The 23,156-nt window shown below is 38.1% G+C and overlaps 1 protein-coding gene across 2 annotated transcripts in view; it reads right to left on the bottom strand.

Moving 5' to 3' along the window:
* The window catches only part of RFX6 (regulatory factor X6), a 36,183-nt gene extending 14,048 nt beyond the window's left edge, over positions 1 to 22,135 (bottom strand). Inside the window, exons 1-9 of one of the 2 annotated variants that reach the window (XM_031611076.2) lie at positions 21,302 to 22,135; positions 21,006 to 21,162; positions 19,207 to 19,330; positions 17,643 to 17,704; positions 11,441 to 11,518; positions 8,065 to 8,092; positions 3,123 to 3,230; positions 476 to 553; positions 269 to 382 (exon numbers count right to left, since the gene is read on the bottom strand). In XM_031611076.2, coding sequence (XP_031466936.2) covers positions 269 to 382; positions 476 to 553; positions 3,123 to 3,230; positions 8,065 to 8,092; positions 11,441 to 11,518; positions 17,643 to 17,704; positions 19,207 to 19,330; positions 21,006 to 21,162; positions 21,302 to 21,485 — 933 coding nt within the window. In that variant the 5' untranslated portion in view covers positions 21,486 to 22,135. The remainder of the gene's footprint in view (positions 1 to 268; positions 383 to 475; positions 554 to 3,122; positions 3,231 to 8,064; positions 8,093 to 11,440; positions 11,519 to 17,642; positions 17,705 to 19,206; positions 19,331 to 21,005; positions 21,163 to 21,301) is intronic. The other variant, XM_090135858.1, reaches the window with a different exon arrangement.
* Between the last annotated feature and the right edge of the window lie 1,021 nt (positions 22,136 to 23,156).

The raw sequence follows: 23,156 nt of genomic DNA on the forward strand, positions 1-23,156 counted from the left end.
ATGACTTCAGTTTTCATTCAGGTTTAACTTATTCAGCCTTGTCATTGAAATGCACAAGCCTTCTTTTAGCTGAATACAAAAAGTAGGTAAGGATTTCACCATTAGTGAGCTGCTTGTAGTCATGGCGTTCTTTTCCTTGCTGATTCACACAGACAGATGCAGAAAGCAGGCATGACATCCTGCTGTTGTAACACTGACACTGTTTTTTTTCACAGATCTAAGCTTTAATGTGGCTGAGATTATCCATGCAACTAAATGCCTAACCTACCTTATACAGAATCGAGTCACAAACGCAGAAGATGTCAACAATGATGGGATTTTCAAGCAGGGGAAGAAGATGGTCAGGCATTCCTTGCCAAAAATGTAATAAGAAATGCTGAATCTAAAGAAGTAAGAACCAGAATTATGGACATAAATAATGCTTTCTTAGCTTCCTATGTATATATACCAAGAATGTGTGTTCAAACAATCTTACCTCTTCAAAGTTCCCATTAATTGCATTGTCAAGGACACACTGACAGTGTGTTTTGTACATCATTATAAGAGTATCTACCTATTTTGGAAGAAAGAATAATTAAACAGGGTTTCTTAACTCTCTCCTGTACTGCAATTGATATCTAGGTTTCTGCTTTCTGTAGCTAGAATTTAAACATGAAATATAAAATGTATTACAATGCATATTTACTAGTAGGGCCTTCAGAAGCAATGACATCACAAATCTTTATTTTTTATTAACGCCTTCAAGTTTCAATGTTGCTGCTAGAAAGGTGTAACCTTACACAATGTGAAAATGTGAATATCAAAGTAAGGCAATAGCTAGATTAGCCCGTCAGATGGTAAATTCGCCTTTCTGAAAGCTAAGATGAATCCTAAAGAGTAGTGCAAGTTAATGATTAGGCTACTATAGGCGTCTATGAGTGTTCTGAAACATCATCTAGTTGGACAAATGAGAAAATAGCTGCCAGTCATTTGGTCAAAGTTTAATCACTGCCTTACAGGAACTGAACTTTAAAAAGCAAAACTCCCTTTCATCTCATCAGGCTAATTTATCAAAGTGGAGCGTTCCCTTATTTTAAGAACTCCACAGAGTTATTACTAGAGTTTGTAAAAAATTACAGTAAATTTAAAAATTTGTAACAAATTATAAAAAAAGAATCTTATAAAGTATTTTCAGGAAAGAAATATGGACATTAGCAAAACCAATCTTACTGCAAAGAAACATGGGAAGTTTTACTAAAGCTTTTGAACTTCTCCAGCAAACCAAAGTCAGGTTTTGAATGAATTTAGAACAGCTTTTATTCCAATAGGTTGAGAACACAGATTTCTTTGGAAATTGACCTTGCTGACTTTCAGAGCTGCTTCTGTAACTAACTACATATATTTTAAAAAGTGGGGCAAAATATGAGATTCAAGAACAGTATGATCATTTTTTGAAGGTTTTGGTGGAAATGTAAAGTTTAGATAATATTTCTTCAGAAACACATAATGAAAAAAATTATCAATCTATTTTAATACTGACTGCTGCAGTTGTACAATCTACAGCAATTTCCATTGCATACAGTCTCTTAAAAGTTTAATGAAGGAGTCAAACTTCACATATGTACTCTCTTCAACAGAAAATCTAAGGATCATTTAGACATTTTCTCTGCTTTAAAGCTTGGGAAAGTCACTTCTCTTTTGTCCTCTGTTAGAGATGTAAAAATTTTTGTATCAATTTTGGATGCATCTTACTTTAGGGGGCTGAGTGATGGGATAGTAAGCGGAGGGATAACAGTGTGGACTGCTAGAGAGAGCTCAGTAATCCTTAGTCAGATAAGCTAAAAGAGGGGACAAAAACAGGGAGGAAAGAAAATAGGAAATTAAAAACAACAAGCAAACAAACAAACAAAAAAAGCAAACAAAAAACAAAAAACTTACAGCCAAGAACAAGGAATAAAGAAAGAGTAACAGGGAAAGAGAGGGAGACACATAAATACATCTCTGTTCCCACAGCCTCTTCATAACTCCAGGAGCCTGTCTGCAGAAGGGATTCACCCCTAAAGCCCTCTTGGACCCTCCTGTCATCTGGTCCCAGTACCAGAGCAGCTACAATGGTGCCAATCCAAGAATGAAGAGAAAATGAGTTTCATCTTATAATTCATTGCTGGAGTGGTAAAATCCAGTTTTGTTTGTGCTGCTGTACTTGGGCCACAAGGAATCTCAAATGTTCCCCAGACGTAAGTGTTATAAGAATGTTGTTTGAGTGATTTGAATTCATGAATGGACTTTATAGCAGTAGATGAGGTACACTGCTGAGCACACTAGTTCATTGACTTTCTTTAGAATCTGTAAACTTTCCAGCTAACATATCTACTACAGATGGGTCTTTCTGTTTAGCTCTTCAAAACAGGAACCCTGGTTTTCACTGCTTACATGGAGCAAATTTAAGAGGAAGGGCTCATTAAACAAAAAGTATTAAAGCAACATATCTCAAGACAAGCACCACTATGACCTATACTGAGCTTCAAATTCAAAGTTCACAATTTGTACCAAAAAGGTATCTATCACAGTTCAGGGAAATAGCAGTCTGTAATCTGAACAGAAATACAATACAGACATCACAAAGGAAAGCAGCCAAAGATACTACAGCAATACTGTGAACTGACCCTTTGGTTAAGCAAGATTGCATACTTACTTCAGGAATACAATTTTACTAACTTCCAAAAAAACCTGTGTACTCTGATTTTCACAGTCTCTTTTCAAATAATTAATGAATGATTGTAAAGTTCATCTAATTATTTGCTGTGAATTATTTGTACTGATCTAATCAGAACAAAATTTACCTTAAATCCAAAGGCATTTGGAATGAATCAACTGTTTGTTTGTTTTGCTCTCCCCGTCTTACATACCATCAGTTTGTAAAATACTAGGTCAGTTAATAGGTAAATAATTCAACCATCTTTCCAGAGGAGAGCCAGTTAATCGGTGTTAGTAAAGGTTTGCCCCCTCTATAAATCAGTCACCTCTGTTTGATTATGGACATTTCTGGCTCTTTCATGTCAATACCTCAAAGGCTAAGATATGAAGAAACATTGTGGCAATTTTTGATCTGTAAATTAGAAAAGAAGTAGCTCATATTTTACCTTGTCTTTGGAAATGCATCCTTGAAGTAAAAGATGTTGGGCACTTGGAAACTCTGGGAGGAGAGTTCCAGTCTTGGAACTCAGAGAATATTTCCGCGTGAAACCACCCTGAAACGTGAGAGAAAAACAGTAACATTGAAATATCTAATTCAACTTCAAATGAAACCAACAATTCATGCTAAACTTGTGTATTATCTGAAGAGCCTCTCAGCAATCTAGAATTTTTAGATTCAGATTGGTCTTCAAAATAATGATGCTTATCCAGACCTGTATTTCAGATCAGAAAGGTAATGAAATATGTGCCTAAATCCAAACTATACCAATTACAGTTATCAGAACAATGCAACCTTTGAACCACATTATTTCATGGAATTCTATTAGCTTTGAATTTAGTGTGTGTTTAAAAACTCTGTAGAATATCATCAGTTACTCTCTTCTACAGGATGGACTGTGATATCCTCAGGGTAACACTAAGTTTTATTTAATATGCATCTTTCCTGTGCAAGGAGCTTGGTTACTGGTGGTGCTATAGCTCTCCCCTGTTCTCTTCCTGTTCTGATAGCACTACGACAGTGGATTCTGCTGCTTTACTACAATACCTGACATTTTATTTTATCATGACTTTTGATAATATTTAATGGCATTATGGGTGTGACGGTATGTAGGGACACTTCTGAACTATATATTTATTACATAGCTCCCAGTAACTGTGACAGAATTGACATGAAGCCCCAGAAAATATCTTCTAGTCCTGTCTCCTACTGCACTGAAACATGTGCACACATAAACTCATGTAGGGAAAAAAAAGACAGATTGAGATGTGTGTCCTTCTGCATCATGGCACTGATTTCATCTGGCTTCCTCCTAATCTGTTGAAGTGACTGAGAGTTTGGCTGTTCACTTCAGAGAGTCTACATCTGGTTCAGTGAACATTTTTGAAGCATTTTGCTTCTGTCTATAAGAAAAAAATAGAATTATGCTGGGTAGCACAAGCATAGATTTACACAATAGAAAAAAATCCTGTAAAGCAGTTCAGTCCTGAAATTCAAACTCAGGAGTCAAAGAATAAAGCTGGAAAGGGGAAATGCAGTTTCAAAGGAACTTAGAGAGGAAATGAATATGATTTTTCTAGGGCTACTTCTTTAACAACAAGGAAGAGAGATAAAAAAGAAAGGGTGTTCACTAGCATTATGATCTCAGTTTTGTATCTTAGTAAGGATGACTTCCTTACTGTGGTTTTGTTTTATTCTGCTTCTTTGCTGATGCATTGTCAGCACTGACCTAGAGACAAGATAAATTTGTCTTGAATTATACTAAATTCTACTGATTTGAGAGTTCCTTGCAGTTCTTAGTTTCTTCTCCAAGTCTCTTTAGTTTTTGAATTCTGAAATATTACAGACACATCTCATAATAGTTGCTGACTGAAAAAAGATCTGGAATGATTATTAGATGTGAGCCTTTGGAGAGATGGGATTTGGGTGGACAACAGCTGCCTTGTCTGCATCAGTTCTCAAACTGACCATGAAGCAATATAAAGTAAATCTATCCTTATTTAAATTCCTAACCTTGTATGCTCACAGTCTGGTTTAGTCTGTTTCTCCACAGAGTGAAACAGTCACATCCTGCAGTGATATAACTTTCCTATGCCTATATTTATAACATGAACTATATCATGCTTATTAAGCTCTAAAATGATATAAGATGAAACCCTCATTCACAAGAGAAGCAATAGAATCTGTGTTATGGAGCTGTCCTTATTGAATCATGCTTATTCTCAGAGGACTTCATTTACATCTAGAAAATATTATTTGGCTGAAACTCACTGTTATGTTTTAGTCCACCCAGTCCTTATGTTAAAGCCTGGCAAAGGCCTTGAGCAGCCTTTCTGCATATTCCTGTGGTAAATCCATTACTTCCGAGCAGATTCCTTTTGTACTAATGAATGGAATTTTTGGCAATGCCCTAGGTGTTTGAATAGCACTTTAAGTGGCCTTTTCCTACTCCTTTGCATACAGTCAAATTTTACTATAGCAGGTGTAGTAGGCTTATAGAAAAATATAGCATGAAGAAGAGCAAAAGGGCATATTCCCTAAAAATGCTGACTCACAACTGGAGGTCAGTTTCAAGTGGAATTATCAGAAACACTGACAAAAATATAGTTGTAGCTGATTTATTCACCACGTATATTATCCTCCATTTCTATAGGGTGATATCTCTACCAAAACAGCCAGGAAGTAGAAGTTACACAATGTAAACAAACTTTGCTTGTGCTACCTACTAGCCAGCTATATACAAGCTTTATGTCAAAGAAATTATAGAAATTTTGAAGCACTAATTTTTCTTCATGTCAATACTTTGCCTGTAAGTATCAGGAACTGCTTGTGTTTTTTTGTTTATTTGTTTGTTTAGCTGTTGTGGTTTTTTTAATAACAGGAGCAATCTCAATTACTTTAAGATGCAATTACTCATGAAATATACTAAAAATTCTGATTAGAAGGGATTAGTTCATGTAAAAGAAGGCAATGATGTTGGTGAGTGACTAAAATAATTTGCAATGTCCTGTACCTTGCTAATGGGCTTATATGACTGTGTCTCAGTTCTAGGCTTCATATTTTAACCCACTGCCACTTGCCCTTTCAATTTAATGCCATCTGTTTCTAATGGCCATTTAACATTAAGATAATGACAGTAATATTATCTGCTTAATTAACCATACAGACTCTAATGGTGCACTAACTGGTTTAGATAAAAGAATTTGCTGATATCTCCCCCTGCAGAGAGAATACTAGAAAATGTGATAAAACATGCCAGAAGTAAACAGTGTCTCCGGCACTAAGTAAGTGTTCATTCAAATGCCATTTACTCAGTATATTTAGACAATCAGAGCTTTAACATCTTTTCAATGTCTTTATGTTCCTGCTGAGACACCTTATGCAGTCATTGCAAATGTTTCTGGAATACCCAATTGCATGTACTTTCAAGCTTCTGAATGAGGACACGTCGCCATTCACTTTAATGGAAAGTATGTTGCCAAATTTTCAATAACTTGAGATTATTAAAATTCAGTTTTGACTACAAAACTATGTTTTTCTCTTAAGAGCCATCTCAGTAATTTCAGACAACTCAGAGCTACAAAATAGAGACCTCATGCTCTTTTCTCACTTATTTCCACTGACGTATTTGTGATTATTTTTCTGAGAGGACCAAGGTATTGAAGTCTGGGGCAGAAAGGGCAGAAATGAGATAGGTTTATGGAAACATGAATTCCACATCTGAGATAGAACTAAACCATGTATTCATTTATGCCAAGGGAATCAGAATTTTTTAATTCACAAACTCTGAATAAATGAATGCTACAGTACTGCTGATGATTCCTTGAATATGTTGATATCCCATGACATAGCACTATCTTCTTTTGATAAGATAGCTGATTATCTGAACAGGGAAACATGCAGCAAATCTATAGGAACCTTACTAAAATAATTGACATGGTGTAACCATGGGAAATTATTGGCTATGCTGATGAGAGTAGGGATTGGATGAAGAATGTAAAATGTTTAAGAAAGTGGCTCCAGCTAAACAAGCTGCATTTACAGTGAAACTTCTGGGCTGAAAAGGAAATGAAGTGAAAATTCTCAAAGATCAGACTTGAGACTGATGTCACGGAGTATTTCACAGATTAAACTGGCTGACATGAGCTAATGAAATCATCAGTAAAGAGGAAGACCAAGAGGTCATGTAGAAATATCTGGATGGCTTTCAGATAAGGGCAATAAAGGGGCTGAAAATCAATAGAGTAAAGCTACACTCTCAGGGACCAATAAGAATTTCTGCTATCAGCTAGGCATTGCTTATCTGAAAATGAAAAAAGGAGAAAGACCAGTTTTCTATCAGTTCATCACAGAAACTATATTTAGTCTGGTAAATTAAATGGCATCAAGAAATTACCCCAGACAATATCGAAACTATGTCATTCAGAATGGTTCCTGGCATTTTTTTCAGTCCATGCCAGATAGAACTCTTCTAAACAATTCCCAGCCATGCTTCAACTGTTACTTCATGCTAAGGGCACTGAGAAGTGACTATGCTTTTTTGAGGATAAGAAGTTCAGTAGTATGGATGCAGGCTATGCCATGACAGTTGAACTCAGTGTCAAAGAACAATCCTGAGAGCACTCCTTAACCATTAAGATAGTAGTGCAATGTTCTTTAATCTTCTAGAACAAATATGGCCAGAATGACAATGACTTTATCAGATGGCACAGTAGTAAAGCTGTAGGTGATTTCTGAAACTGACACATCCCAAACATATATGGTTCTAGGATTCATCAGAAGAGATATTTCCAACAGAAATTGGAGACATGCCTTTTGCAAGACTTTGTTAAAAAAAAAATCTATAGAGATAATAACACTGGAAGAAGTACAGCGAAAGGCTGTAATGCTGACTATAAGTGATTAAAGAGCTGTTTCTTTGTTACTTGTAGTAAGAAAAAGTAGCAAAAAGATGTATTATAATAAAATGTCATAAAGAGTCAAAAATAGAAAAAGACTATGCTGGTGAAGAGGTATAAATTTCCATTTATCAAAACCCATTAATTTCCGATCAGATCAATGAGATTCTGAGAAAGCCTTCCTACAAAAGTGATGGATACAAAAATCTTAGAAGCTAGACCTTGAGCCTCTGTTTAGGAAAGTCTATTACAAACCTGTGCAGCTGCAGGGAATTAGGTTGGAACATGAAACTTGGAATTTCCCTTCCAGTTTTACTTTCCAGTAGGTATTTAGAGCAGCAAGTACTCAGCGACATGAAAAAGGGTTCTGCAGTCTAATCTTTAATGCAAAATACTGCTGAAATTTTGAAAGAAGTGGATGAAGAAAACCACAGGTCACAAATACTGTTTTGATTATGATAGAAGTGAAAGGAAACCAACTAAAGCACTTACCTCATTCTTCAACTTGCTTCCAGAGAACCTTTGAAAATAAATGTATTTTATTATTTTTTCATAAGCAAAACATTTTTTATATACATACAGATATATTCTATCAGTCTGTCATATGCACATACTTACATACCTGTATCTACATGTAAAATAGGTCGGCTAGAAAAATGACTTATGTTTCTCCAAATATAATACTAAAACCCATGCTTTTTTCTAAACTTGTTCCATTGGCTTGCAAGTGTATTACGATATCAAGGAAACTTACTGAAGGGAGCTTTTAAACATGAAGATTCAGACCACTGACCAAAAAGTGAAGTATAAAACTCAATTTCAGTTTTTTTCTTTGGATCTCTGCAACTTCACAAATATCAGAAGGGCAACATAATGCAAGTCCATGAGGTTGAGGAAACTCAAATTTTTTGATGCAGCTGAGTAAATTTAGAATAGGAAAAAAATGTATCTAGAATTTACACTTCCTAGGAAAATTAAGAAAACATAGTGATCTCTCACTCTCTTTTACCACAGTACTATTCTGATACAAGTAAAATGCATTTCTGAGATGAAATATTTTATAACTGTCAAAAATACTTTGCAGTATGGTGACTGTGCTTTCAATAGTCCATTCCAGACATTCCTGATGAATTCAATGGACTAAGAGGCAGACATTAGAAAACACACCTTTTAAATTACAGCTATTTCACTAGAGAATGTGTAAGAATAGAGACTCTAAAGGATCAGTATAATGATAAATGTGCAAGATAGCACTGCTTGTTTGATCATTGTTACTTCCTCTTCTGCCAGCTGATAAGATACTGTGGGCAACACAAAGTCTTATAATTATTAGCAGCAATGCGGTCATTCCATGTTGTTGAGATGCTATGCTGGCAGGACTGAAAACCAGAGACTGAAAGATTATGAATTCCACCTGCCCAGGCCAGGCACAATTCCCATCATGTGATGATTCCTTACGTCACCCACAGAATTCCCTGGTTTGCTGATAGAAGAGTATGAATGAAGGCATAACTCTCAGTTGACTACAATGAGTTGCAGATTATCTTCATAGCTAAATGTTTTTGTTATGGACTGCAGATTTCTACATGGATAATATAATGTACACAGAATGTACAGCAAAAACGCTAAGCAGCATCTGCTAGTATTGCTCCTCCAGAACCTTAATCACAACCTAAAGCCATCCTTCTCAAAATGCTGTGTATATCAATAACTTTAGTATCAGTTACTCTCCTTTTGTGGTGCAAAGTTTGATATTTAAATGAACTAGGAGGTCAAATTTACTGTGGAATTAAAGGGTGTAAGCATCAACAATCATATATTTAAGGACTACTGTAGTCAGCTCAGTTACAAAGATATTAACACTCAAATGTCAATTAAATCTGAAGTAGAATTGCAGGCCTATATTTAGGCAACCAAACCAAGGCCCCTTCTAACCATTTCACAAGCTGCCATGTACTTAGCATGTGTTCTGGTAAAGACTTACACATGCTTTTATTTCTGTTGGAATAGTGTGACCTGATACCATCATCAAATAATATATTTTCACTGCCTATTTCTGCTCTGAGATTGATCCAGGAAAAATTTTTTATTGCTCACTTCTACGACAGTGATTGGGCAAAGGGCAGAGGTTAAAGATGGATCATTATATTTAGCAGCCAGTGACTTGGATATTTACTTGCTATTTTAAATCCCCACATTGCCTGAGTTTTCTTCCCTGTAAGTCTGCTATTAAACCCAGACTACTGCGTCACTGTCCTCACACAGCCATATCCAAACACAGTGATAGCCCTGACTATGCAAAGTCAGCATTCAAGTTTCTGTTCTAAATCAGCTAGTGACTGCTGAACCCTAAAAATTCAATGGCTCCAACATGAGAGCATAAGTCCAGACACAAATAATAAGTTCCTAGCTAGTGAATGCTAAGCAACTGATAAGCTGAGAGTCTGGTCCCTTTTCTCGTATTTCTTATTCAAGACATGGATACCTAGAGTTACCTGTAAACTCTTTGGAAACAAACCACCTTAATTTTAGGAATTTCAAAACATGATTCTTTTGGTGTATTTGGCATAATTGGTGCAAAGATTCTGATATGTAGAGTACAGGATTTTCAAAAATGCACATCTATCTCAGTCATATGAAAAAATGGTTTTCAGAAGTGTTAAGTACTCGCAAAAATCTACATATATGTTTATGTGAGCAGAGATGGTTGAAAATCCAGCCCTGAGGAATTTTGCAGAACCTCCAATTTGTTTGCATTTATGATTATTAGATTGTGTGAGAATAGAGTTTTCAGTGAAAAGGGCATTGGCTTACACTGAGTTGAAGTTTAAGGATAACGATATTCCTTTACATGAAAAGAACTGATTTTTGTCAATTCAAAGAGCAGTTTGTTCAAGATAATGCTAAATTGTGGAAAAAATAACCTAGCTGTGCACCAGCAACACCTCCACAGCTTTGGACAAATGATGGGTAAGGAAATAGTATATACCATTTCTATTATACCTTAAGGCCTTCAGTAGAGAGAACCCTCCTTTTCAGCATTACTGATGACATTACCCTCAATTTTTACACTTGTTCTGTTTTTTGGAAGAAGGCTCTTTGGATATAACCTGAATCTGATAGCAGCTGAATTTTCTGTGTGTGATTATAAGCTCATTTACTCTTTTCCTTTCTCATAGTTCCCACTTACATGGGCATACTGCTGTAGACAATGAAAGCCATCATTCAAGCCATATGTGAACACAGACATTTGTTTTACGAACTATTAATCTTTGGCAAACCAACAGGCAGCTATCGTAACGTATTGATCCTGCTAGCTGTCCCTTAAATAAATATAATTAGAGCTTCCTGGGTTAGGTTTAAACTGATATTAGCCAGTTAAAGGACCTGTAAATATTAATCTACACTAACCCCTCCTCCCTCCTACCCACAGGTGCCAGCTTCACACCATTCTCCAGACGTTTCATAATGGGAAGCTGTCCTGGGGAAAGAAATCACAGGATGATGCACAAGCAAATAAAATGAGGCAAGTATTCTGGAAAATGTGTTCTGCTGTCTTACACTAAAAAATCCTCTTATGGTATATGTTGATGCAGCTCTGTGCTGACTACAATGAGGCACATTGGTAGATATGAGTAAACGATCCAGATCAAGCTGTTAAAACAAAAATCAATGTATCTAAGGAGCAAACTGCTACCTAAATTTTCGAATGCCAGATATTGACAGTTACAGCAATATTAGTTCTGGTATCAACAGCAATCAGTGTCCTACAAATACCTTCCTTAGGGAAGTTTTAAGTAGCATCTCCACTGACCATCTTTCTAAAGCAGGTGCAGAGGCTTTACATCTCAGGGGTATGCTACTGTACCTGGTTAAGCCTTTGCCAGAATACACAGAGTGGTAGTATGCACTGCTTTCTTTAATGCCAATTCCATAATAGTGATACCTGTGGGGGGAAAAAAAAAGAGAGTATTTTTATTTCTGTATGATATGTCAAATAATACAAACTGTCAAATTGATCTTCAATGCTATATGAAAACTTTCCTTAACAGTTTCTACTAATTTCTTTCACTGCTACAGAACAAAAAATAATCTGGTCTCATAGATTTGATCCAAATCTATGATCTGGTCATGATTTGATCCAAAAATCAAGGCTAACATCTTCTCTAAATTTAAAACATTTTCTCTTTTACAGTCATGTTACTTGGAAGAATATATCTACCAGAAACCTGTTATATTTCTTTTTCTTAATATGCATTGTCTTTCACTTTAATTCCAGGTTGTTGCAAAGGTGCTGGTTTGATACATCAGGTGTAATCTATCAGGTATACTACTGTTATATCAAGAGGATTTCACAGAACACTTCTTCAGTAAAAGTAACTCCCTACTGCTTTTTTTTCCCCATAAATTAGTGTTCATCCTTCTGTGATGAGGAATGCTAATGCATTATTTGTTCATTCATCTCCTAGGTTGTAGGGTGACTGACTCTGCTTTAGCTGCTTAAGCTGTTACCATCTCCATTCATCTCCCTCATTGCTCTCCTGGAAATTATTGTCCTCAAAACAGAACTGGAAGAAGGAAACATTTATTGTATATCCCTTTCTGCTCTGAGCATAACACCTTAACATTAAGAGCTAGTGCTAGGAAATCTGATTATGCATAAGATACTGTTTTCCACTGATTTTGCTACAGAAGAAGTGACCTTCCTGAGCAGAGTGGAAGAGCAAGATTTGGTCACAGAAAAATTCCATCAGGGGTGATAGGCAACACATTGCACTGATTTCACTAAAAGACCTCAAAAACTTCTCAAAAACTTCATTCTTAAAATTACAGAATGGCTTAAGTTGGAAGGGACCTCACAGATTACCTGGTTACAAGCCCGTGCCAATGGGCAGTACTGCCTCTCACCAGATCAGGCTGCCCAGGGCCCATCCAACCTGGTCTAGAACACTCCCAGGGACAGGGCATTCACAGCTTCTCGGGGCAGCCTGTGCCAGTGCCTCACCACCCTTTAAGTAAAGACTTTCTTCCTAACATCTAACTTAAATCTCCCCTCTTTTAGTTTAAAGCCGTTTCCCCTTGTCCTATACTATCATACCATGTAAAAATTCTGTCCCCCTCCTGCCTGTAAGCTCCTAGTCCTTTAAGTACTAGAAGGCTGCAATGAGGTCTCCCCAATGCCTTCACTTTTCCAAGCTAAACAAGCCCAGCTCCCTCAACCTATTTTCATAGGAGGGGTGCTCCAAACACCTGATCATCTTTGTGGTCCTCCTCTGGATCCACTCTAACAGCTCTTCATTCTTCCCATACTGGGGGCCCCAGGCTTGGACACAGTAAAACCCTCCAGCAAGTAGTTCATAGAACATATGAAGGTTTTCAGCTCATTTCTGCTATTCCTGATGATGTTCATTAAAAAAAAAAAAAAATTACAATTCTACAGTTTGTTTTTGCATCGGATAGCTGTAGGTAAGAACAAAAAACTAAAATGCTTTGTATTTATAAATATGACTAAAGATGCTAGATACAAAATATACTAAGAAAATGTTTCTTGGTGATAAGTTTGCTCAGCCAAGGTGCCTGTGAAAGTCTTGGCTGACACAGTCATTTCTGTTTTCATTGGGTGCATCCAGGATTTCATAGCCAAAAAACTGGCAAAAAGTGGCTGCTGTTAAATATATATCATAGCTTTTATTGTTTGTCTGAAATTGATGAATCTATGTAATACTGGTAGATCACAGTGCTGAGACCCTTAAGAAGGCCAAATGTCTCTCATGTCTCTCATCTATTTATGTACAACTGATTTTCTTTTCCTGAAAAAACATTTCTTCTGGGATGGTGATGTTATGAACAGAGCATTTTAGAATATCTGTTGATTCTCAGAAGATCAGACATAGGTACATCTGCTTATTACAATTCCATTTTTATTGAATAAATTCAAAGCTGAGTGACCAAATCAGAGCAACATTTCAAGGTGGTTTAGGATGCCTTACACTAAATGTGACCTTTCATTAAATGTCAAAATGCTGGACAGTTGTCCTCTATTTCAGATACATTAGTGTGTCATCTGTATTGTGAATTAAAGTCCTGAAGCTTTTCAGTCATTACTTTTGGTTAAGGGGTATTAAACAGACGGATTTGGGCCAAATGCCTATATCAGAAAATTCCTAATATTTGAAAGGGTTCTAACAAAAAAAATTAAGGCATGGACATTTTTTTTCTCTTTCATGAAAATGAAGTTATTTTCAATGTGACTTAAGTAGTTTTGAAAATGTACATGTATGGATCCTGTGAAAGAAAGAACAGTGTGCACTTAATCTTGACATTACAAAGATTGTGCATTGCACAGGATGAAAAACTAAACAGAGCTCTGATTACTTCTTTAAAAATGTTACAGGCACAGTAATGTACTTGGCATTGGCCATATAAGCAAGCATTTTTCTGCATCCATTCTGACATCCCAAACCTCTCAGTTTCAATTACACACCAGTTGGAACTCCCTATTGTTAAACTAGAAGTCAAAGGAAACCAAAATTTCTTCACAAGTTAGGAATCAAGATCTACATTATTCAATATCTAATTTAGTATTAACAGATTTTGGGCTAGAAACAGGCACTGTTGTGTGATTTGCATTCTCAGGTTTGTAATGGCAGGCAAAATATTTGTTCCTGTTCTGGAATGCCCCAAGATACCAGAATTTACACTTGTGACATTTTATTACGTGAAGAATAGAAGCTTTCAGTACCTATTCAGTGTGTCCTTAAAGCAGAGCAACTATCCTTCTAATTTCCTTTAATGTCTACTAATAAAATAATACAGCTTTCTAGTCATGGCACAGATACTATTAAAAAAAAAACAACATTATCCGTGCTTTTCAAGTTGTGTCTGGCATGCTTCATAGAGTAATAAGATATAAAGATTTTTATTCTCTTACATCCCAAAGTGATTAGTTGAATATCTTTTTTTTGACTTGCTGTTGATAGTAATACACCTATTCCAGACATGCTGATAACAACTTCAACTACCCTCTTTCTGTCTCCTTACACGTGTGTTCTACTCTTCTACTTCTATCATATAATTAATAAAATGAAATCAGCAGGCATATGAAACTTACTCTTGATTTTTGTAACAGATCTATTGGAAAACAAACTAAACTGCTTTTCTCTTAATTTCAGTGGCTTATTGTAGCATATGTTCCTATGCAACTGGTAGCCCTGATTTTAGCATACACTGACACAAATGATAGCTGATAAGGAAATGATAGGCTTAAGCTGTTCAGGGACTTGCAATAACTCGTTATCATGGGGCCAGCTGCCATATCAGTTTTATTAACCCACTAAATCACTCCTAATAAATAAGATAATAGTTTTTAGACATGATGGATAAAAGCTAAGATTCAACATTGGTCAAAGTCTACATAGAAATTAAATTGTAACTTGAGCTCAGCAGCCTCCTGCGTGCATTTTCCTGAATAGCTGCTCCACATAAGTCACGTACAATGAAGATCACAACTAAATTCTACTAGTGGCCATGGTATATTCAACACTGCCTGGTTGTCTGATCTACAGACAACCATTGCTTAAGAAATGGTAATCTCAGAGAAGAGTTTGCAACACTTATTTATTTGTGGTGGTGTGTCCTCCTTCAGTCAGCTGGGATATACAAATTTCCCCTGCTATTCAGCAACCTGGAGTAATCAGCATGGGCATCAGAGATAAAGTGAACACTGCTGAAAAAATATGTCCAACACGTTGTACTTTTTTGGTCAAATGTTTAAGTGAGTATTTTAGTATTTACATTTTTGTACAAATATACTGTTGGAGTGAAGGACACTCTGTCTGAGAACCCAAGTTATTGAATTTATTAGAACAACTTTTAAGGCCCTCCCTGGAACCTCAGATAAGAAAATGCTGCTCAGAGTCTGAAGAGAAACCAACATTTGTCTGTATATCTCACACCTTAGATCAGCACCCATGCCTCACATCTTAGTACAGCAGTGTTTTCTAAAATCCAGTTCATGTTCATGAGTATTGTGTAGGAGGAAATTTCTGTCACCTTGAAGTTGCTGGAATAGAGAATTTATTTTCCTTGCTTTCTTCTGATCACTGACAGGCTCTATCAATGTGTTACTGTGTGCGCATGCAGTATGTGCAGGGCACTTTGTTCTTGGGGAGTTTTCTTTGCTTTGTAATATAAGAATGATGATTCTACTGGAGAGCATTTTCATGCTTTTGGACAACAACTGCTTCCCAGGCAATATCACAGCACAAAACATCACTGTCAAAAATAGCTAGTGCTATTACTGCTTCTCTAATATTATATCCAAATAATAACAGCAACAACAAAATTAAAAACAAAAACACAACAGAAAACAAGTCACTTCCACTACCATGCTTAAAATATAGAATTTAATTGCTAAGGAGGAAAACTCCTGTGGGGGGAAAAAAAAAAAAAAAAAAAAAAAAGGAGAAAAATACGCCAGATGTTCAAACAAAACCTGCTGATGCCTCATCCTCCTTTGAGGAAATTGCCCAAGAACAGTTAATCCATATGAAAATATGGCACATAATACCATCAAGGTCAGTAGGGCTATTGGAACTGCTGAAGAAATGTTATGTATGAAGTATATCTGTACTAGCACAGTTAAATATCTCAGAGTAAAGAGAATTATAGTGATGCAATTAAGTCTATAGTTAGATTCCCATGTCAAAAACAAGATTGGAAACCTACCTCTTTATTTAGTGGATGCTTACATACTGTGCTTTAATGACACAGATATATTACATGTTTTAGAAGTTTGGATCCTGTCTATGAATTTATTAGATATATCAGATCAAAAATATAATGAGCATCTTTGCAGTATTTTGCCCTTGTATTCTCTCATTCATTAAAACATGAAAGTATACCTTTAAATATGCTGGCTTGTGAACATGATTAAGACTTAACAGAGGCACTCATGAATTAGAAAGTTGCCAAATATTTCTGCACAGACTATGAGTGCTGTATCCCTTAAAAATTTAAACACAACAGCAACAGCAAATGTCCATCTGAAAAGCTGACCAAATCTGCAGCAGCTTCTGCCTGCAACCATAGCTGAATTTCAGCACAGCAGAAAATGCATGAAATCCCTCTTATTCCCTGTACATGGCTTTTCTAAAAGTACAACTCCTTAAAAACTCTCTATACAGCATCTATAGATTATTGCTTCTCTACATTTCTTACACCAGGGGCCACCTTACATTTTCACTTCCTTAAAAGGGAGCATTTCCTACTAAAAGTTAAAAAATCAGTGGGGGGGGGTGGGGGGGAATATGTCCTCAGCAGTCTTGGCATGACAAAATAGGTGACAGAGTGGAGGCAAGGGATGCTGTTACCACTGTTCACCACTGCTTTAGACTCATTTTATCACAACTAAAAACACAGTGCCAGAACCAGAACAAACAAAACATTTCATCACAGGTAATAATAATATGTAACTGCCTGCAATTTGTTTCCACATTCTAACATTCTGCAGTTGAAATGTACAAATCAAATGGATACAATCATATGAGATAACCATGCAACAGGCTGTATACTTATCAGAGCTTTTAAAAATTATCCAGATACATACTTTCTTCTAAATTTAGAACAATGCTTTTTTTCTAGAGCCTTTAAATTAATCAGTATTCTTATGGACTGAACAGTTTGAAAATTGTCAGGTTTACAAAAGGCAAATGAAATCACAGTTAAATTGCACATTATTTATAGAAAGATGAACAGTTGTAATGATGATATGTCATAAAATGTTTTATACAGACATATATAACATTTTGATATATGTTCTCAACAAGTGTATGACTATAAAAATAACTGTGCTTTAGAAGGTTAATCAGTTGACTTTTCGAAATTATGCCTGCCGTAATGTTTTCACTTAAATGCTACTTCAGTTTCATCGTGTACATCACAAGTTATCACTTAGAGCTTTCCATCTGAATAACTCCTCCTACCAATTAGTACTCATTATGAAGGCATGGAAATACATTTGATTCCTAGAATGTATCTGGTAAGCGGATACACAGATAACTGCGCCTTACTTGGAATGGCCCCTTGTTCCAAGCCGCCTTGTGGTAAGGAGAGGGAATTTCTGGCGAATGGTCTAAAGAGAAAATAACCGTATTAGTTTCTAACAGTGGCATACTTTCTTAGGCATTTTTTTCATGGAAGAAACTGGAGGATAAATATGGATAAATCGACAGCCTAATGTAGTCTGTAAATAAGTACCTGTGGCACATAAGACACAACATAAGCAATTAAGCATGTTGTAAACTGCAGAGGTCCTTTCAACCTCATCCATCTCATTGTGTACCTCCAGCCTTCCCAAGCTCCTTGTCTGCTCTTCCTTTCCATTTTCACTTCTACAATGCAAAGTCTTCTCCCATGATCCTGCCCCATTCAGATCCCTAAAGTACAACTGCATCTTTAGCTTCGGAGATCTAAATAGAACCAAGGGAAAGATTTGGCTGCCAGCCATCCCATTTTCAAAGTCAAACAGCTAGAAATAAGCTGATATTTTAATTAAAAAAAAAAAAATCAAACTTTGATTTGAAAACTGACCTGAAGGCTAAGGAAAAGATATTTCCTTGCCTTGCAGGTATTTCTATGCCCTCCACTATCAAAAGGCTGCACAGTCTTACACACATTTATGCTCACTGAAAAAGTATGGAAGTTTCTGTTAGACATATAATGTGATATAAATAAAATCAAGAAAAACATTTTGTTTTTCTTGGATTCCTGAGATTGAGATTACTGCCCTAAAAACATCCTACTCTTCCCATAAAGAATAATGCTTAAGGGAAAAGACTTATTAAGAATAAAACTCAATAATAGAAGTAGTACTAGTAGACACAGCAAATAGATCCCTGTCAAAACGAAGTTTAAACGGAAAGCTGATGTCTTCCTCATTTATGTTGGAACTGTGTAATGAAAATTAGACATACACTGAGAAAGTATATCTTATTCGGGATGAAAAAATTAGTAAGTGAACATTTTATGAACTGGATTTAAAATCCATTATTATTATTTAATTAAATTAATGCATTTTGCTATCTACAAACAATGAAGAGATCAGCATTTTTGGTTTCCTCTTTCACTAACTACTCAGAGTTTAATTAGGAAAGTTCACATCTCCCTTTCATTAAAATGATTTCAGGATTAATTGTAGGGAAAGGCAGAAAAGGGGATAAATCAATTCTTTTTTTTTCCCCCACTCAGGAGCTCTTTGCATTATTAACTTTTATTCCCCTTCTTGTATCACTTGTGGCACTTCTCAGTTTGCACTTTAGTTTAATTAAAAGCAGCTTCTATGTCTTTTTTTTTTTTTTAATGGAAAGAACCACATTAATGTCACCGTCAAAAAGAAAAAAAGAAAACACTTGGAGAGAAAATAAAACAAAGAAAAAGAAGGTGAAGTTCCTTTTGATTCTCCTAAAGCTGCTGTCATAAAATCCTCTCATATGTAATCACATAATTAGTTTCACTGTGTACATTAACAGCAAAAAAAAACCCTATGAATTTATTAGACATTTTAACACAGGTGTACCAAACTCTAAGTCTGTCAAAGAAATGGCCTAACAAATGATGAAGACATTTCTTCTTTACCTTCCCAAAAGTTGCAGCACAGGCGGGTTCTAGCTTCTCTTTTCTGCAGAAGTCTAAATAATGTGCATAAAGGATGCATCGTGGTAAGCAAACTCCCTCACAGACAATGTAGTTTTCTTCCAGCCTGTACAGAGAAAGAAACTGTCAGAGTAAGAAGCAACGTGGCATGTTTCCCCATTTTATTCCCCTTCCCTTTTTCTGGCACTGTCCTCTTTTTTAATTTTTTTTTTTTTCCACTAAGATTTCTATGATGGCACATATATGAGTTTCTACTGCATAAGACACACACCAGAAATTGACCACACTTGATGCTTAAGGTAGCTGCAGAATATGGAACACCTGGGGCCAGGTCCCTTTTCCTAATGAGTTCTTCTTCCATGTAATTTGATTTAAATGATTTTTATTTAAATGACTACCATGTAAGAATCAACCTTGCTCTGAAAAGATGAGCACCAATTATGCAGTGAAAGACCTGGGTTTAAGTCTGACCTCTGAACAGAGCAGGGACTTCATCTTGCATCTTCTATCCCAATATACATTTAACACCAGAAGTTAAGTCTCTTTTTTTTCCTACTTTGGATTTTTATTTTCCATGTGGGACCTGAAGATGTTTCTTGTCCAAACCATGGCAAAAATCAAACATCTGACATTTTCTGAAGAGTAGACATTTTTGTGCATCTGTTTGTAAAATACAAGTGCCCAACAATGGTTGACGAAGTCAAATTGAAAAACAAGTAAAAGCCAGTTGTCTCCTCTTTAGTTGAACTACTGGTAACAGCAAGGTGGTTTCTTTTCTTTGTCAACATCAATCATTTGCTACTCCTGGAATTATCTGCAATAAATTTGTTTTCTAAACTACACCAGTGTATAAGAAAATACCACACAGTAAATACTGCACATGGAATAATTTTGCACGTCCTCCCCAGAATCAGATCATTACAGTTTTCTGTCTGCTCTAAAGCCGATGTAAACTAAAGTAAGAAACTGGGATATCCACATTATTCTTGCTTTTCAGTCATAAGGAAAGCTCTAGATTTACAGCCTGCATTTGGTTAACAAGCTCCCATTTAATTCAACAGTACTGCTCACTAACTTCCAGGATACTTTAGGAAAGACCTAACGCCTTAGCCTTTAATGGTTTACATTCTGTAGGTTAAAGCCTACAGAATTTGAACTCTTCTTTGGTTCGTTTTAACCAAACTGAAACAGGGCATCTGTGGGTGGTAGAATGTAATGCAAAAAGTACAGCGAGAAACAGTGAAAATATAACTGTCATTGTTGTATAGAATAATAACAGCAAGTTCTTAGGTAATTTGTCATTTCTACGTTTTTTAAAGACATTTAGGTTTAGTGCTTCTGAAAAGAAGACAGAATGTTATTAGAAAATAACATAGAACTGACTGAATACATATTAGTAGTGTATCCCTACTCAGTCAGGACGACCAGCTAAATAAGCATAGTTCCATTCCATATTAGAAGCCTGGATCACACGTCCAGGTTCAATAAGCTGATCCACAGTGCTTTCTGTCCCGAATAAATCTGATCTTCCATCATCTCTCACAGCCATATGCCGGGGAAATCCGACAGAGGTTTCTGTTAACAGATAAACCTCTGCTAATTCAAAACATCGGGAATTTGGGGGAGACGGGGGTTATCAAAAGTTGAAATAAGCCCTAGGAACCCAAGGAACGCAGCCAGGGCCAACGAGCGGCGCGGTGCCTCTCCCGTTGCCGGCACAGCCCCGAGGCGGAGGAGCGGCCCTTTGGGAGCCCCCCATCCCCCCGTCCAGCCGGCCCTACCACTGCAGGGTGAGCTGCGTCTGCTTCTTCTTGTCCTTCATCATCTGCGTGATGCTCTTCTTCGGGGACGGGCTCTTGTCCGCGGCTCTCAGTTTGCCGTCGTGAGTATCCGCATCCTCTTCTTCCGAGGAGAGAGTCTCACCGTTAAAAGGCACTTCTGCGCGAGAGGGAGCGAAGAGAGAAGCAGCCCGGGGACGGCGTTAGGTCGGTAGCACACCGTCCCCCCGAGCCTCCCGTTAAACCGGCGCTGCCCCACGGGCCTGGCCCGCCCCCGCGGCTCTCCCCGCGGTCCTCACCCGACTTGATGGCAGCGGGCAACTCCGGCAGCCCCCTCCCGGCTCCCAGCCCCTCCTCGGCGTAGGGCAGCAGGCCGCCCGCCAGCAGCTCCGCGTAGCACTCCTCCGGCGCCGCGGCGGCAGACATCGCCTGCGTGGCCGGGAGGTGCAGGAAGGCGTCCTCTTGCTCGGGCCCCTTGGCCATGCTGCTCAGCGGCACCTGCCTCGCCTCGCCGCCGCTCCCATGGACGGCCGGACGGGACGGGACGGGACGGACGCGGGGCAGTGCGGGCCGCTTGTGCGGGGCTGCGGTGGCGGGGACGGCCGAGAGAGAGGAGAGGCGAGGCGAGGCGAAGCCGAAGACAGGTGTGCACAGGGAGGCGGCGGGCCCGGGGCGCCCCTCCCTCCTGACGGCAGCTCCCCGGGGAGGGTCGGGACTGGGGGCACGGGGGAGCGGGTCTGCGGGGGCTTAATGATTAACTGCCGGCTGCGTGCGGGAGGAGCGCCTCGGCGTTCTCCTCTCCTTACTTCAGACGTGATGCTATACACAGCTTTGTTCGGATCACCATGTCCGTATATGACTTCTGTTCTCAGCATAGCTCACAGACACAGTTCAGCTTCTGTTCTGAGGCTCCTGTTCTCTGACTTCTCTGAGCTAAGTCATTCAGAGCCTGACCCACGAGGATCTGTATTTCTACAGTATGATAAAACCTCCCAGCTACCGACTTACAATGAATCTCTCATAAGCAAAACCCTATATGCCACTGTCTTCCTGGTAACATGGAAACGTGCCCCTGTATTCAGCACTGGTGAGGCCTCACCTCGAATACTGTATTCAGTTTTGGCCACCTCAGTACAAAAAGGACATTGAGGTCTGGAGCAGGTCCAAAGAAGGGCAAAAGGCTTGTGAAAGGCTTGGAAAATATGCCCTATGAGAGACTGAAGGAATTCAGGGTGTTCAGTCTGGGGAAAAGGAGGCTGAGGGGAGATCTTATTGCTCTCTTCCAATATCTGAAAGGTGCTTGGAGCGAGAGCAAGGTTGGTCTCTTCTCACTGGTGACAGGTGACAGGATGAGCGGAAAAGACCTCAAGTCGTGCCAGGTGAGTTTAGGTTGGATATTAGGAAACACTTCCATACAGAAAGGGTTGTTAAGCACTGGAATAGGCTCCCTAGGGAGGTGGTTGAGTCAACATCCCTGGATGTGTTCAAAATCCGTTTGGATGAGGTGCTCAGGGACATGATTTAGCAGAGGGTTGTTAGAGTTAGGGTAGTATGGTTAGGTCATGGTTTAAGGTCTTTTCCAACCGGAGCGATTCTATGATTCTGTGATTCTATGATTGATTCTATGATTCTATGGAGCTAAATGTGGTATCCATTGTGTAAGAACAGGATTCTCCTTCACTATTACTTCAGAATATCTTCCATGACACAAACTCTAGCCATCATTAAGACATGGACCAGCTAGCTTCCACCCCATGGCAACAACCATTTGTAGTCACATCCTGTTTCATCTGAGGGTCAAGAGCTGCTTTATCATAGAATCACAGAACAGCTTGGGTTGGAAGGGACTTTAGAGCCCACACAGTTCCAATCCCCTGTCATGAGCAGGGCTCCCACCCACTAGATCAGGCTGTCCAGAATGCCATCCAACCTGGTCTTGAATACCTCCAGGTGTGAGGCATCCACAGCTTCTCCCTTTGCACTGCCCATGGATTACCCCAACCCTGGGACCACTCAGGGTGGCATCCCTTTGACTCTCATTCAGACATCCCTTCAATTACTGAAAGGCTGTGATGAGATCTCCCTGGAGCCTTCTCTTCTCCAAGCCAAGCAAGCCCAGCTTCCTCAAGTTATTTTCACAGGAGAGGTGCTCCA

This window comes from Phasianus colchicus, chromosome 2, assembly GCF_987193195.1.
Source record: "Phasianus colchicus chromosome 2, bPhaCol1.hap1.1, whole genome shotgun sequence".
NCBI lineage: Eukaryota > Metazoa > Chordata > Aves > Galliformes > Phasianidae > Phasianus > Phasianus colchicus.